This window comes from Diabrotica virgifera, chromosome 2 (assembly GCF_917563875.1).
Source record: "Diabrotica virgifera virgifera chromosome 2, PGI_DIABVI_V3a".
NCBI classification, from domain to species: domain Eukaryota; kingdom Metazoa; phylum Arthropoda; class Insecta; order Coleoptera; family Chrysomelidae; genus Diabrotica; species Diabrotica virgifera.
Window position 1 is genome coordinate 184,085,241 of NC_065444.1, and position 17,527 is coordinate 184,102,767.

Genomic DNA, 17,527 nt, shown 5'->3' on the forward strand with positions numbered 1-17,527 from the left:
CTATTACTGTTATACAGTTCATATTATTTTGCTTGTTCTTTTACTTATAATGTCTTTTCAACTCGGCTTTTTTTAGTCTTTTGCTGTCACCTGTATCTACTTTTCCACCGGATGAAACAAATGCTATTTAATTTTAACAATTAAGGGCAGAGGCGCAAAATGTCGCCTGTCAAAATGTTCAATGTGATTTACCAATGTACTTTTTGTAGTACCTACCAATGTTGTACCAATTTTAAAAAGTAAAATTAAAATAAACGTTATGTAATAATATTATGTGCTTTATGCTTAAATTACATAATCGTGAAGTTATCGGGGGCCGCTCGGGGTAATTTGGCCTAGGGCCGCAAGTACTCTAAATCCGGCACTGCCTCCTGGACCTCGCTTTCCAAATATTTTTCCTTGTAAGATAGCTTCTAGGGGGGCATATATGGATTAATTTGTGTCCAAATATTGTAGCTTTCGAGATTTGATGGTGGTTAGTACCTTTCGGTTTTTCTTTATTTCTATGCGGACCTCCTAATTTGTGACTCGGCCAGTCCACGGAATTTTATGTATTCTCCGATATAGCCACATCTCAAATGCTTCCCATTTTTGCACATATCTTCGTTAAAGATCCACGATTTAACATCATAAAAAAGGACGGAGAATACTTATTTTTATACCAAGATAGATATTGTGGTTCTTGAATCCAGTTGAAGGTGGATCTAGTTTTTTCGGTGCGTTTTCATATCTCGTGAATGTTGGTCCATTATTAATTTATTATGGTACCGAGGTAGTTGTAGTGCGTAACTCTTTCTAAAGGTGCTTGGTTGATGTAAAGTTGACCTTGATCATAAGCTTTATCTTCTTTACATTTATATTGAGTCCATATTGTTGACTGTAATACGTGATTTTATTGAAAGGGACTTGCAGGTCTTCTAGATTGTCCACGAAACGCACATATTTTGTAACAATATAATTTTTCTTCTAATCACTTATAATGTTGAATTTTTTGGTGATTTGTTCTGCTTCCAAGCAATACAAAAAACAATGTTATTTAAAAGCTTTAAAATAAAGAAAGAATATCTAATTTTTTTCACGTTGCTGGTTGATATTACGTGCTGCATTTATATAAACACATACTTATCAATTTTAAGATTTTTTCAATTGATTAAGAAATTACTTAATTTATGTTTTTTTTTTGAGAACTATATTTGTGTATGGTATACATATTGTAAAAATAATAATGTTGAGATACGTAATCGTAAAGGAAAATAATTTATGTAATGCCAAAAAACTTTCCCCTCGATTGTGTGATGGGAATATTCCAAAATAAATTCTCTTTATGTACTCATCAATATCAATCTCGGCATGGCATGAACTGGAACAATGGCTAACCCTCCCTGCACTTTTACTACCCTTGTCTACGACGTATAGTGATACAATTCGCCGGATTTCCTATTAATAGCAGTATAAATTGGTTCATATTTTATCCCCTCGCCTACCTTGGGATGCAGTCTTTTAACGTATGGATTGTGTGGATTAGACAACAGCTTGACGCCGTTATGATGTGTCGGTATAGTAGTGTGTTGTCTCGGATACACATTGCAGCTATTTCCGTTTACCAAATTGGCTGCTTGAACATTGTTGGTAGTATGTTGTGGAAGAGGCATGGTAGAACAGTTCGGATACACGTTCTGAACAGGTTGTGTCGGATAATGCGGCAACGTTGCTGAGCACGACTGGGTGTTTGTTTTATCCGTAAACGACGTCATGCGCATGTTAGTGCATCTACCATACGGATCCTCTTCCAATATAGCGGGTGTTATAATGTCGGTTTTGTTCGGCCTGATCGATTTTCTGCGTATGACGACTGTGCTTTCCTGGCTGTCGGCTGGATTTTCTGTGATGTTAATTATGCTTTCGGTTTTCGGTGGTGAATGATGCTCGCTATCGTTCGAATGAATTCCACTAGAAGTTTCGCTGTGATTACTTCCAGGAGGATCAGGGGGCGAATGTGAGCTTTCTGTACTCACAGAATCGGATCTTCCTGGAATTTCTTCGTGGGGGATGATTCCGGAGTCGGCGCGTCGAATACAACGTGGTGCTGAACTGGTTATTTGTACCTGTAGAAGAAAAATAGACTTCATTGCAATTAAAAGTTTTAGGTATTTATATTGAAAGTTTTAAAACATGTCTGTACCATCTTTCTACAGTTTATAATAGTAAACAAAGTAAACTCCTACCTATTTGTACTCAATTCTAAAATTTAGTTCGTTAAAAGATGACAGAAACTATAAATAGGGATAATAAACGCAATTACACCCAAATATAAAATATTTAGTACCAAACTGACTTGAAAATGGTTTTAATAAACAAAAATTGGTATCGAAAACTATCAAACTACTGTAAATAAACAAGTCGATCATGCTAAAATAACTTCCCAAGAATGTAATTCTACAATATCTACGAATACAACAAACCGGTATATGTATATTTCGTTGACCTTAAGAAGATATTTGACAGAGTCAAATTAAAGGAATTTATCCATTTATTGTATGCAAGAGAGATATCTCTAGGAATAATAAGAATGCTAAATTATAACCGCCAGAAATTTTAACATGTTAGTGTCCCCCAAAAAAAAGACAAAATGCATGGTTATAGCAGCAAATACACTAAGATATAGCGGGAGGTTCAGATCATAGAACAAATGATTTAGTATAAACATTTAGGCATCAAACTAACTAGCTACGGAAAGCTTGGAAGGAGTAAAAGAAGAAGGAGAGTGTCATGGTTGAAGAATTTAAGGGAATTTAAATACAGTTCAATATAACTCTTCAGAGCAGCGGTAGATAGAGTAAAGATAGTGATGATGATGTCCAACCTCCGATTGGAAGACGGCACACGGCACTTAAAGAAGACGGAAACAAAAGTGGAAGATCAAATGAATAGAAAAAACAAAGCCGCAGGTTCCCCGAATAAAACAAGATGAAAAAAATAAAAATATCGTAAAAAAAAAATTAAAGGCAAAATTTACAAAAAAGTCATCAGACTCAAAATGACATAAGCGGCAGGAACAAGACCTGTCACACACAAGACAAAAGAATGCTAGAAATAGCAGAGATTAAAAAAATCTTAGAAAAATCGATGGTAGAGATATATAGATGGGCAAAGCTAGAAGTACAGATATACGACGGAGATGTAAGATGGACATCAAGGACTTGGTAAGAAACAAAGGAGCAGAATGGGACGATTACGAGTACATAAGCCGAATGACAATAAATAGAGTAGTATAGATAGCGAGAGACAGTTCTCCAATAGGAAGACGATCAGTGGGAAGACCACGAAAATGATGGAACGACAACTTACTGGAGACACATTGAAAAACAGAGTCATGTATTCACAAGACAAAGGAGAAAAACAGGTATGTAATTCTGATAAACGTATAGTAATCGTGAACCATAGCCAAATTAAACATTAGAGCACAATTAGAGAGATATACACTTTTCCAAGAAATTAGCGACGCATCACCTTAATAATTGGTCATTTTTAATGTCTCTAATTTCCTAAACATGTTGTCCGACTTAAGTGATTGATTTTTTTTAACTTGTTGTAGCCATATAATTTGACAATGTCGCTGTAATAATATTGTTGCTAAACAGATAAATTGTCACTGTATACCGGGTGTACCAATCAAACTGATTTTTTCTCAAAGTTCGCGTCACCCTGTGGAATATTCTAGCATTTATACAATACTGAACTGAAAACCCAACAATAGCCTCATATTTTCGTAAAATTTTGTTTTTTGATTCATTCGCTTATGTTGGATGGTAAAAAAGTTAGGTACTTTAACAACTAGCCTTGTTTTTCATCAATACATATTGTTTTTAAACAAGTATGGCAAATTTTAAGGGGTAATACTGCATGAAAAAATAATGACATTTTGCTTTATAAACGTATGTCGGCAAATGTTCGTTTCCGGGATAGGGGCGTTGAAAATTTTCTTACAAACTGACGATTTATTTATTGCTCTAAAACCGCTTGAGATACGCAAATGTAATTTGGTGGGTTTTAAGAATTAAAATTCCTAATTGTATATAAAAAAATACGCAATAATTACCTCTTAAAACCCACCAAATTTTATTTGTATATCTTAACCGGTTTTAGAGCAATAAATAAATCGTCACTTTGTAAGAAATAAAATTTCAACGCCCCCTATCTCGGGAACGAAGCAGGTGCGGACATAAGTGTATAAAGCAAACTGTCATTTTTTTTTAATGCAGAATTACCCCTCAAAGTTTGTCATACTTATTTAAAAACACCCTGTATTGACTAAAAAACAACTATGAGAAAAAATCACAGCTTGATTGGTATACCCGGTATACAATAACAATAATTTACATCAAATTTACGAGACATAAAAAATGATCCGTTTTTAAGGTGATACGTTATAGGCCAGGGTAATAAGACAAAAATATTCCCTGTTCGTGACACTTCAGCAGCCAGGGTTCTAAAGCGTGTTTTCGACAGGTAATACCTACAAGAACAAATTATAACTATTTCCTGCGTAGGATCTGTCGGCCATTTTTATTTATAAACAATGAACTGTCAAAAAATGGCATTTTCCCCTTTTTCTTCAAATCAACGGAGAACAGTGAAACTTATGATTTTTTTAGTACAAATATCTTCGAGATTATGGAAAAAGATTTAAAATGACGTATTGCAAAGTTTGATATACTCATTTATTGTTAATATAATAGCGAAAAAAGGTCGGAATTGCAAAAAAAAAATATTTTCTCAATAACTGTTGTAAAAATTAGTGTACAGCTTTGAAATTTTGGTCAAATGAGGGTTCTTTGGTGCTTAATATGTGATAAAAATTTCAAAGCGATTCATTCAATTGTTTAAATTTTATTCAAATTATTTATCCCAGTGAGCATTTTTGTCGCAATAACATAAGTCAGAAAAAAATTACCTTAGAACCATTCCACAGGTGTCAAATGAAAGAACATGAGCTACATTTTCAACATGGTTTAAAAAAGTGAATAAAAAATGCATTTATTAGTAATAAATAATTATGCAAAAGTATCGTCAATTTTTCTATATAAACTTTTTGAATAACTTTTTTCAAAAAAATTAACTATTTTACCCTGTTTTAAGTGCACAACTACCAAGTAATGTTATCCTATCATAATTGATAAAAAATTGTAATAAATATGTATAATTTCTTATATAACAAAATAAAAACTTTATAATGAAAGATTTACGATACTTTTGCATAATTATTTATTACTAGTAAATGCATTTTTTATTCACTTTTTTTAAACCAAGTTGAAAATATAGCTCATGCTCTTTCATTTGGACACCTGTGGAATGGTGCTATCGTCATTTTCTTCTGACTTATGTTATTGCAAAAAAATGCTCTCTGGGATAAACAATTTGAATAAAATTTAAACAATTAAATGAATCGCTTTGAAATTTTTACCACATATTAAGCACTAAAGATCTCTTATTTGACAAAATATTCAAAGCTGTACACTAATTTTTACAACAGTTATTGCGAAAATATTTTTTTTTGCAATTCCGACTTTTTTCGCAATTATATTAACAATAAATGAGTATATCAAACTTTGTAATACGTCACTTTAAAGCTTTTTCCATAATCTCGAAGATATTTGTACTAAAAAAACCATGTTTCCCTGTTTTCCATTGATTTGAAAAAAAGTGAAATATGCCATTTTTTGACACTTAATTGTTTATAAATAAAAAAAGGCCGCCAGATCCTACGCAGGAAACAGTTACAATTTGCTCTTATAGGTATTACCTGTCGAAAAAACGCTTCAGTACCCTGGCTGTTCAAGTGTCATGGAAAAAACCTTATTACCCTGGACTATTAATTTCTTGGAGTAGTGTAGTATAAAAACAGGGAGGCGTAAAATTAAATTTATCAATCATATCAGAAGATAAGATCTCACCACTCACGAAGGCCAATATGGGAAAAATAATAAATGCACGAAGAGCGATGGAAAGATCAATGCTCGGGATGAGACTTATAGACACAAAAACAAACAAATGGATTAGAAGCAAAATCAAAGTAAAAGACGCAGGAGAACATGCTGCCAAATTAAAATGGAGCTTCGCAATACACAATGCCCGACTGAAGGACAAAAGATGGAATTACGAAATAAAACAATGGAGACCATGGTTAGGAAGAGAAGCAGAGGAAGGCCACGAATGAGAAGGGCTGATGACATTAAGAAGGTTGAAGGACACAACTGGAAGCAAGTGGCGCAAAATAGAAAACGCTGTTGGATTACTTTAGGCTGAAGAAGAAGAAGAATAATATCAAAAGATTTGTAGGGCTATTATAAATCACACTGATAGACGACCAAACAATTATTGAAAAAAAAGTAAACGCGTACCAAAAAAAGTTGATTAATAGCAAGCTAAAAATTTGTTAATAGCTTAACGGTGCGGTGTCTAGTCGGACAAACTTTGATGTACCTACGGAAACACTGGAACAGGGAAAGTTTTAACTGTGGAACAGGTTACAGGTTTCGAACGTCAGATTACGAAAACTTAATTTCTTTATCTTCTATGCTACTTGTTTGTTGAAGGTCATGTGATGAAAATGTATACAAGTTGAGACCCTAAAAGTATTATACTTACCACACTTTCGTAATTATTATGAACAATAACAGATGATTCTTCCAGCAACGGACTTCTATCTTCATAAGCGTTATCCGGAGGATCGAAGTCTTGGTTGGTGCTAGCATAAGTTATATGTTCATCATGAACACAAGCCAGAAGCTAAGGTAAGAAAGCAAAGCAAAGTTAGTACAGTTAGAGCAAAATTAAGCTTTACAGGGTATTTTAACTATGTTTTAAAAGTTTTTTAGACGTCACATAGAAAGCATTATTTTCAATCAAAGCTTCGACCGCTGTACAGCTTTTCACATCTAAGAAAATTTAAATCTACACAATAAAAAATTATATTTCCATATTAATAATAATGAAAAACAAATCGTGGCTTATCGAGAAGAGTTTGAACCTTCGTACCGTTAACATCGTATCGAAGACGAGCTAGGTAGTTATCAAAATGCAATTAGCAGAAAGTTTATTGTTTCAACAAGTAAATATAAATAATAAAAGTTTATTTATACAAGTTAAGTTTTTGTGAAAGTGGTACATACAAAAAATATTTCATTGTATTATAATATCCAATTGTATATACCAGTAACATTTTTAAACACATTTTCAATTTTATTGCGATTTATACTGACAAAACTGAAGTCGGTTCCCAATAGGGGGACAGGGCCGCACTCCCTCTTGCGGGTGAGGTCTGTTCTTCTAAAATGATCTCCACCGAAGCAAGCATGGATCAACAATCTCAACAAAACCAAATTTCACCGAAAAGCTACTGAGCAGTGACAAATCAATTTAAATTTCCTTTAGAAGACCAAGCACTAGTCTTTAGTGAATCTACAGAATCACCAAATCTACAGAATTACAACTAAAGCTTCTTTCAGACGGATGATATTTTGTCGTTGTCGTACAGTGATCGTGTCGTGAAAAAGAGTTTGGTTGCATTTACACATCATTTTTTCATTTCTGCCGTAGTTGTGCTGTGCTGTGAACTGTTTTCTGGTATGATGGATGAAAGAAAAAGAAAGCTTTTAATAGTGTTGGTATTATGGCATTGATAGAAGATTAATAACAAGCTCGTTAACAATTTCGATATCCATTTTTTAAAATCTAAATTCACTAGCACTGTTTACTTCGAAGCATAAATCACGTGACAGACAATTTAAAAAATATTAGAATATTGTTATAGAACCTTCAAGAAGTGTGCTCTCAGGTTGGGTTAAAAATTAACATATCTAAGACAGGATAATGACAAACCTGGTCCCCAGTGAAAACATTGTCATTAATGACTGCGAAATGGAGTTTGCGGAAAAGTACACATATCTTGGCCATGAAATACGAATCACGAGAGACAATCAAACATGCGAATTGAAACGAAGAATTATCCTCTTCTGGGCCGCATATGGTAAACTCAGAGACGTATTCAAAAGTGATCTTCCAATTTAGGAACGGAAAGTCTTTAACTAATGAGTTTTGCCAGTTATGACCAATGGTGCTGAAACTCTACCTTTAACAACCTCATCTGCTAAGAAGCTAAGAATTACTCAACGTAAGATGGAAAGGTCGATGATTGGTGTGTCATTGCGGGACCATATAACAAACGAAGAACTACGATTGACAACAGGAGTCACAGATGTTGTATGACAGGGGACTAAACTTAAATGGGACTGGGCCGGTCATGTGGCACGTCTGATAGATGAGAGATGAACAAAAAGGTTGCTCGTGTGGAGACCAAGAGCCGATAAAACAGTAGAGGAAGAAAATCCCACACGATGGATGGACGATATAAAAGGAATGACCACAAATTGGATTAAAAGCGCCCAGGGCAGAAGCGAGTGGACGGAAATAGGGGAGGCCTATATCCAGCATTGGATGCAAAGGGCTGAATGATTGATGATACATCACGAGTTTTTTTAACCAACGCACAAGCGTGAAAACTAGAATAAACTAACTTGTAACACTGCAGTCGTTCACGATCCCAAGATCGTGTTGTCGCAGTGTACCCGACGTTGTACTACGACAGTCGTGTACGACTTCTATTTAAATCGTGTAGTGTGAAAGTTTACATTTAATCAATGAGTTATTAAATATCGTACTGTCTGAAAGAAGCGTAACACCTTATGCGAAATGAATACAGATGTGCCCTCCTACAAGTCATCCTGCAAGGAAAAATATTTGGAAAGCCAGGTTCAGGAAGAAGAACCTGGTTAAAGAACCTCAGAAACTAGTTCAGCACATGTGTTCAGCTTTTCCGGGCTGCTACAGATAAAGTAACATTGCCATGACGATCACCAACATTTGTCATAGATAGGCACATCAAAAGAAGAATTACACTTATTATATTTTGACTTTCTATGAATATTTTATCGACTTATTTTTCAAAGCTTTTGTAATGAGCGTAACCTATATTTCTCTCTTAATTTGTTGATTTTCCACCAATTTCTTCATTTTGCCTCTTTGCTGCCGTTTGAAGTACCATACTTGTTTTTGTTGCTTTTAATATGTAAAGTTTTCAAAGTAATATATCATTTTGTTATTTTTGTTTCAATTGTGACAAACTATGTTGTTTATTTTGTTATTTTTTTTAATTTTTATTTATTGTTGATCTGTAACGTAGCAAATTTGTCGGATTATACTTGTTAATCGAATAAAAGAGGTTACATTACGATACAAGAATATGTGGAATTTTTTATTTATTAAATATGTTACAGTTCAAGTTGATTCTCAGTTAGAGTTGACTTTTCCTAGTTCGAGTCAACTCCAACTGAAACGAGCAGTAAAAGTTGATTTGAAAAATTTAAATCAACTTTTACTAGTTGAAGTTGACTCTTCCTAACTCTTGTTAGTAAAAGTAGATTATACAATTTATATGAGTATAATCTCACGTGCATTTTTGATGAGTGTGCGTCTCTTTGTTTTTACCGTTTCAACTACTTATTAGTTCATGCTGTAACGTCGCCCCCGTTAGGTAAATTATTCTGATTCGATTTTTTTGCACAAACTTACTCAAACAAATACATCCTTATAACAAATACACAGTGTCAGGCGGTACCACGGTCGAAAAATTGTTTAACCAATTTTTGTTAACCAAATTGACAAAAATAATTCTTATCTACTCTACCTCATATTATGTATAAGTTTTTATTGTATGAAAATTTTAAATATAGATAGCAGTACATGAAGGGTTTAAAGTGTGCCTGAAGTAATAATGTATTTTAAATGGGATTTACTTTTTCGCACTGTTTTTAGCACACTTTCATATAATCAAATATCCTTAACTTTCTCCTTGTCATGGTGATGACATGTGAGCAATAAATTACAAAAAAAGTTTTGACAGTTTTGTGGTTTGACAGAAGTTTGAATTTTTAACTGTCAAAGTTCTAAAAAATTGTAAAATAGGAATGTATTCCAGTGACGAAGAGTTGCAGTTTTTTTATTTGTTTTTTGGTAGATAAAATATTGTATGAAACTGTGCGCGAAGTACTTTTTGCGCACTTAGGCGATGTATAGCACTCGGCCCGCTCGTGCTCTAAACGTCGCGTGCGTGCGCAAAAAGCATACTTCACGAACTGTTTTATAAATAACTAAGTATTTCAATCCGGACAAATTTTTTTAGATTATTTTGGTCATTCGGAGCAAAAAAGGTCTCTTACGATTTTTCTCTAAAATTGATAGTTTTCGAGTTATACGCGATTTAAAATTAGAAAAATGCGAAATGGCCATTTTTAAGGCTTAATAACTCGATTAAAAACTATTATTATGAAAGTCAGAAAGTCACCTAATCAAAGTTTAAAGTCCCCCTACAAGATCCTGAAGAAATTTTTGGCATTATTTTATTACTAAGCTGTTATTTTTAATTATCAACAATGAGCGCTTAAAGCGTATTGAGGCGGCCGTCAATGTGAGTGCGAGTAAGATCCTCCATTCCGACCGTCCAATGCTGCATCTCAGTCGCACTCACATTGACATCCGCCTCAATACGCTCCTAGCGCTCATTGTTAATAATTAAAATTAACAGCTTAGTAATACAATAATGAAAAATATTTTTTCTTCAGTACCTTGTAGGGGGGTCGTTAAAATTTGATTTCGTGACTTTCTGACTTTCATAATAATAATTTTTAACCGAGTTATTAGCCTTGAAAATAGTTATTTTCACATTTTTCTAATTTTAAACTCGAGAACAATAAATTTTACAGAAAAATCACAAAATACCTCTTTTGCTCCGAATGACCCAAATTAATGACGTAAAAAATGTCCGAAGTGAATTTTTTTTTGTGAATTAAAAAAAAATGTTAAAACAATTTTTCGATTACATTACCACCTGTCACCCTGTGGATTCGTTATAAGGACCTCTTTTTGAGTAAGTTTGTGCAAAAAAATCGAACTGGAATAATGTACCTAACGGGGGCGACGATACAGGCTGGACTATAAATATCACGATTTGAACATAATATACAGTAACATTCAATTTCTAGAATCGGTTGTTTGTGTGAATCAACTTTTACTAAATGGCATTGGGAAGAGTATACTTTAACTAGTTGGAGTCTACTTTTACAAGTAAATGTTGAATAAAAATCTTCATTTTATATTTATAATCAACTTTTACTAAAACCAGCCGTTTGAGTCGACTCGAACTAGGAAAAGTCAACTTCAACTGGATAATCAACTTGAACTGTAACAGATACATTAGATACATTTAAAAAATCTCGGAACAACCGTCTAGCAAAAATTAGAATCCATCAAATGATTAACCGTATTTCAATTAAGACGAAAATAAGCGAAAATAAACAAATAAAACAACACTAATTAAAAATGATTAACCTGCTTGTTAAATCCTTTACTTTTATCAATGAAAAGTCTTTTAATTAAAGTTGCTGGACGCAAAAACAAGAAAAAACAAACCGAACACTACAATAACTTGTAAGCTTGTCGTCGATCAAAGCGGACAGCTTCAGGACTACTCCCCCAACCACGCACAACAACGAACCAGCAAACAAATGAAACACGATACGGACGGGCACGAAACACCAAATCTACAGAATTACAACTAAAGCACAAACTTGTGGAAATCACATAGGCTTATCTAAAGAACATCTGAGGGGTCAATTGTTATTCTCTATTTACAAAGCTTGTAATTAAAATCAGGGAAATCGGAGAACATGCAAACCTTGCTTTTTTTAACTTAGCTTTATTTCCAATTATACCGACACTGATTTCAAGTGGTTTTCAGATTTTCCAAGGTAAAAATTTAGCGATTTAGTTAAAAATTCCGTTTTCAAAGTAAAAATTTAGCAATTTAGTTAAACATAATTTAAATCTGAATAAGCATAACAATTAGAATATTAGAATATTTATGAAAAGTATATTATACACTGTGTTAACTTGGCGATTAGAGATAGAGTCTTAAAATGGCAATACTGCCGACTTCCCACATGCAATAAGTTACATATAAACGATATTATTATAATTTATAGACATGTAAATATTAAAAGTGTCGGCGGCATGAGTAATCGTTAGAGTATCAATTTCATTGCCGGATTCCCAAATTCAATCACCCTGGATTCTTATGATAATTTATTAGACATGTATTATAAACAAGAAGAATGGAGTACAGAATAGTCATAATTTCATCTTCAAAATAGAGCTGGCTATTTCTTTAGTTTTTGAATATTCTTTTAAAAATCCTTACCTGTTAATGGCTTTACTTATTCATTATTAATTAATATTATGATTATTTTTTCACCAACTACGTACTCAGTGATTGCAATCATTTATATTACTATGCAATAAAGAGACTAATAATCAAGAAAGGAGAAAAATTGACGTGATTTTAATAACATACTGTTATTATCCGAACGAGTAGATACATTTTTCCAGTTACACCTTTAACAGTTAAAATATCATTTTAAACAACGATATTTTCTTGAAAAATTATTGTCTCAAACAATGCAGAAATTGCCACCCTCAAGAAGTGTCACCAGAAAAAGTCGAGGAAAGAGAATACCGGGATACACAAATGTGTGCTACAATCGACGTAGATTCAACACGTTCAAGTAGAAGCGTTGCTCAAGAGTTGGATGCTAGCAATGCTACTGTAACTAAAGTATGGAAAAAGCACGGTTACAAGACTTTTGAATATGTACAAACGCAGAGCTTTATCCAGACGATTACTTTCGAAGAATGGAGTTTTGTGAAGATCTAATGACGAAGGCTAATGATGATCCAAATTTTATTAAAAACATATTGTTCACTGATGAATCTTCTGTTTCGTTAGTAGGGAGACATGATCCTTCCATTACGAGGTATTGGGCTCATGAAAACCAGGCATAGAAGTGTTGTTTGCCGAACTCAACATCCAAAAAAGTTAACGTCTGGACTGGTATTTTAGGAGACCACATAATAGGTCCTTTTTTTATCGAGGGCAACTTGAACAGCAGAAAATACCTCGATTTGTTACAGAATCATGTTCTTCCCGCTATTATCAATTTTCCTGATATAAATCTGGAAAATGTTTTGTTCCATCAAGATGGATTTTCAGTTCACAACGCACGAATAATTCAGGAGTATTTAAACAATATTTTCCCGAATCGAGTTATCAGTGGAACAGGTGATATTAAGTGGCCTGCGCGATCTCCAGATCTTACACTCATGGACTTTTTTTTTGGGATATTTAAAAAACACCATCTACGATCATCTTAAGGCTAGAGCCCAAAACTTAGATGAATTAAAAACTCGAATAAGAGAAGTCTCCAATTCTGTTACAGCAGAGACTCTGTCATCTGTCCGCAGGAGTTTTTATGACAGATTGGGATATTATTCATACGCAAACGGTGGTATATTTGAACGATTTCCGAATACTGTAGGGTATAAAAGAAATATTTTACGTTTTATTAGGAATTATTTTGTCATTTCGTTCACTGTTTATTTTGTCTATGTTAGTTTTAACTTTATGACATGTACTTAACTATTTAAATTTTAAAATTTTATACCTTACTATTTTGTAATGCTGTGCATTGGGTAATTACTCTTTGACAAATAAATAATATATTTTTGTTTTATCTTGTGTGTGTTCGCACCACACCAGCAAATCGTTACAAAAAAGTGACAAAGTGTCGCTTTGATTAGAAGTTACTCACAGTAACGAAATAGCTCGTCGTTTCGGCCCGGCAAGTCAAGAACGCATGTACGAGAACGGGACGGGACAACGGGAGTTGTCTACCATTGTTGATGCATCTACCATGCATCTGGTAATATGGTGACAACATAATAGGTGACTGTCACCTTTTACCGCGATATCTCGTAACGTTGGGAACGTTACCATTAAATAGCGGTAATTTCCATCTCTATATTAATTGAAATGCCATACCTTACTACTTGCACTTGCTTACTCTTGCTGAGCGGTGAGGTTCCAAAGTTAAAGGGAGGGGATAGAAATTCTGAGAAATCCATCTCAGTCTGAGTCATTTTCATTTTCGACTACCTCTCAACGTCCATTGTAAAAATATTTGTATTGCCCTTTTTTATTGTCTACCAATGCCAAAGGTAATCCTTGATTAGCCAAGGAATTTTGTTCATTCGACAATAAGAGTATATCTCAACGCCTTCTAACTTGTTCATCATAATAACTTTCGTGATCAAGGTTTCATATCGGTATAGAGAGTAATATAGGATATATGTATACATTCCATTTTCTCTATGCTAAAAAAATGTTGTGTACTGAATTAACCCCATTAGCATGGGGGAGATCCGAATGGTCAAAACAGCAAGAAATAAATCACCACTCTAAATCAGGAATTCTTGTGCAACAATACTTGACAGTGGCGGCTCGTGATTTTTTCAATAGGGGAGGCTATAATTAACTGTAAATTATCTAGACAAATTTTGCACTATCAAAAAAAAATCCGCCAAAAAAATCTAATTTAGGGCCCCATTTTTTTGACCATTTTTTATTTACATTTTATAATATCATCATAATTCATAATTATTTCATAATATATCATTTTAAAAATAGTTAGTATAATTGTAAAAGTGTATTACCAAAGTTTGTGTCGTTTATTTGTTAACAATTCTATCTCTGTAAGTAGATATGCATATCAAAATAAATACAGATTTGAAGTTTTGCAGTCCATACAGGTTGAAGGTTTACATTGTTTAAGATACTCAATTGAATTTTTTTAATTCTAAAAGCGGCTTACTCTGCGAATGCAAAAACACGGTAAATTGCCGATATTTTGCTTTGCATTACAGATATCGGAAAAAGTTATTTAAACAAGTTGTTCCAAATATTATTCTAATCCCACATACCAAATTTGATCACAAAATTCGCACTTTTAGTTTTTTCATTATTTCATTATTTGTAGTCAGGATCCTAAAATCCACAGAGGACAGGGTTGCCAGATTGGGGTATTTTCCCACAATTTTGGGGTAATTTGAAAGCGTATAGGGGAACTTCTCTAAGCAGAAATGGTTGGAAGATTTTTTGGGGTGAAAATTATGGAAGATTTTAAGGGGTCATGGGAAATTAAATTTGCAAATGTACACATAGAACTGTATATTATACTCTCATATAATCGAAGAAGATGAGAGCTATGAATTATTTCCAGGGCCCTCTGTTGATAAGTAGTATAATTTTTGTTTACTGTTCGCTACATTTGACTACTAATTTATTAAAATGCGTCAAAAATTTAAATTTGGGTGATTTGAGCTTCAATTTGAGGGAATTTCAGTTTCTAAGTGGGGGATTTATAAAATCACATCTGGCAACTCTGACAGAGGAGGCTGCTGGTCGAAAAATCTCACTTGCCCGATCTCCGGGCAGCGTGTGCGTTAAGCGATGTGCAGCTCTAAGGCATTAGAAGCTCTATTAGCACATCAAAGAAACATGAAACGTAAATTACGTTTCATGGAAATAAACCACTGCTAAACAAATATATATCCGGCCATTTATGAAACTCTCCGAAAATAAAAATGTGTCATGAGCATGAATCACACTCGTTTCATTGGTAGGCGGACTTTGAGATTTGTTTAGAAGTGTTTTCTTTTCATGAAACATGTTTTTCGTTTCATGTTTCATGTTTTTCGTTTCATGTTTCTTTGGTGTGCGGCTTGGCTAAGGAGACCGGGTCTCCTTAAACCATCCTTAAACGCTGCTGGGCTACGCGGAGCATTAGCAAGTGAAATTTTCCGGCCAGCAGCCTCCTCTGCGATTTTAGGATCCCGACTACAAATAATGAAAAAACTAAAAGTCCGAATTTTGTGCTGAAATTTGGTATGTGGGGTTAGAATATTATTTGAAACAACTTGTTCAAATAACTTTTTGCGATATCTCTAACGCGAAGGAAAATAGCAAAGTAAACAAAACAGTGTAGCGTGTGTAAAAAATTTATGGGGAGGCTAAGCCTCCCTTGCCTCCTCTGACCAGCCGCCACTGATACTTGAAAAAGAAAGCAAAGCCACTTATTTTCCCATTCCGGCTCTGAATTCAAATTAGTCGTATCGTAGCCCACTTCTTTTTCAAATTGTTTGTTTAATCTCTTGAAAACTATTTTTAGTCGAATTTTAAGTTCTTGGCTCATAAAACTTTTAATCTGAAATTGGCACATTGTTTGCAGTTGGCTTGTTTTCATAAGGGAATATTATTATTTATTATTTATTTACATAAAGTACCTCGGCAGCTATGGCTATTGGTACAATATTATTATTTGATAAAAATAGATAAATATCTATTAAACAAAGTGCGTTAAACCACTGCTTAATAATTTTCGATATTTACAAATTAAATGTTATGAATTACTATTAATATCTAATCCTCTTTACCCCCTAATGTGATAAACTGATAAATGATATTTTTAGTACATTATTTGACGGTTTTTGCTGTAAATTTTAAAGAACCGTTTGGATTGATATAAAATTTGGCATACGCATAGCCAACAAGTAAAAAAAGTGATATTGTGCCGATGTGTGCTTTTGCCCTGGGGGTGAGTTTCACCCCTTCTCGGGGGTGAAAAACATACGTTCGAAATAAGTCCGAAATTCGATAAAATGCCTAATTCTAAGCAACTTTTATTCTATACAGTCTTTTCACTAAGTCAATACTTTTCGAGTTATTTGCGAGTGAATATGTTAATTTTTCAGCAAAACAAACACGTTTTTAGACAATTTTTCGCAATTAATTCAAAAAGTATTTTATCGAAAAAACCATTGTTAGCAAAAGTATAGCTTGTAAAAAAGTGAAAAAAATAGTGTATACATGAAGTCTCCAGACCTAGTAGAAGCAGAGTTATAGCTAAATAAAAATAGGTTCATATTCGCCAAACTTCAAATAAATATATTTCAACGTGAAATAACCAAAAAATTAAGCACTTTTGGAAAAAACTCATTACAACTTTTTAGAGTTTAAAAAGCTTTATGTCTATTTTTATAAAAAAATATTCTAGCATCAAATGTGAGCAAGTTATGCTCAAAATACAATTTAGTGCAGTCACTGAAGGTTTTCACCTCCGATTTCGTTGAACCTCCATCGATTTTCATGAAAATTGGTGAGCAATTAGAGGATACCTCAAGGAACAAAGATGATATGATGTCAACTTGCGCTTTTACCCTGGGGGTGGATGCCACCCCTTTTCTGGGGTGAAAATGATTTTATTAAAAGTAATACCATAAATCGATAGAGGAACAAATTCTAAGCAAAACTTGTTATATTAAGTTACTAACATAAATCAATACTTTTTGAGTTATTAAAGATCAAAGATTTTATTTTTGCGTAAAAAAATGTGTGTTTTAAAGCTGTTCACGTATAACTCAAAAACTATTTAGTGTAGGAAAGAGAGGTTGAACCTTGCAAAATGGACACAAGTCCGGTTTTATTTTTTTTCTGGTAGATCAAGGGGTGCTTATTATAAGA

General features: G+C 33.6%; 1 protein-coding gene across 1 annotated transcript in view; it reads right to left on the reverse strand.

The window, feature by feature from the left end:
* Positions 1 to 400: 400 nt before the first annotated feature.
* Positions 401 to 17,527, reverse strand: part of LOC114331856 (protein tincar) — an 841,442-nt gene continuing 824,315 nt past the window's right edge. The window contains exons 12-13 of the mRNA XM_050642976.1: positions 6,649 to 6,789; positions 401 to 2,105 (exon numbers count right to left, since the gene is read on the reverse strand). Of these exons, the coding sequence (XP_050498933.1) occupies positions 1,404 to 2,105; positions 6,649 to 6,789 (843 nt within the window). The 3' untranslated portion in view covers positions 401 to 1,403. The remainder of the gene's footprint in view (positions 2,106 to 6,648; positions 6,790 to 17,527) is intronic.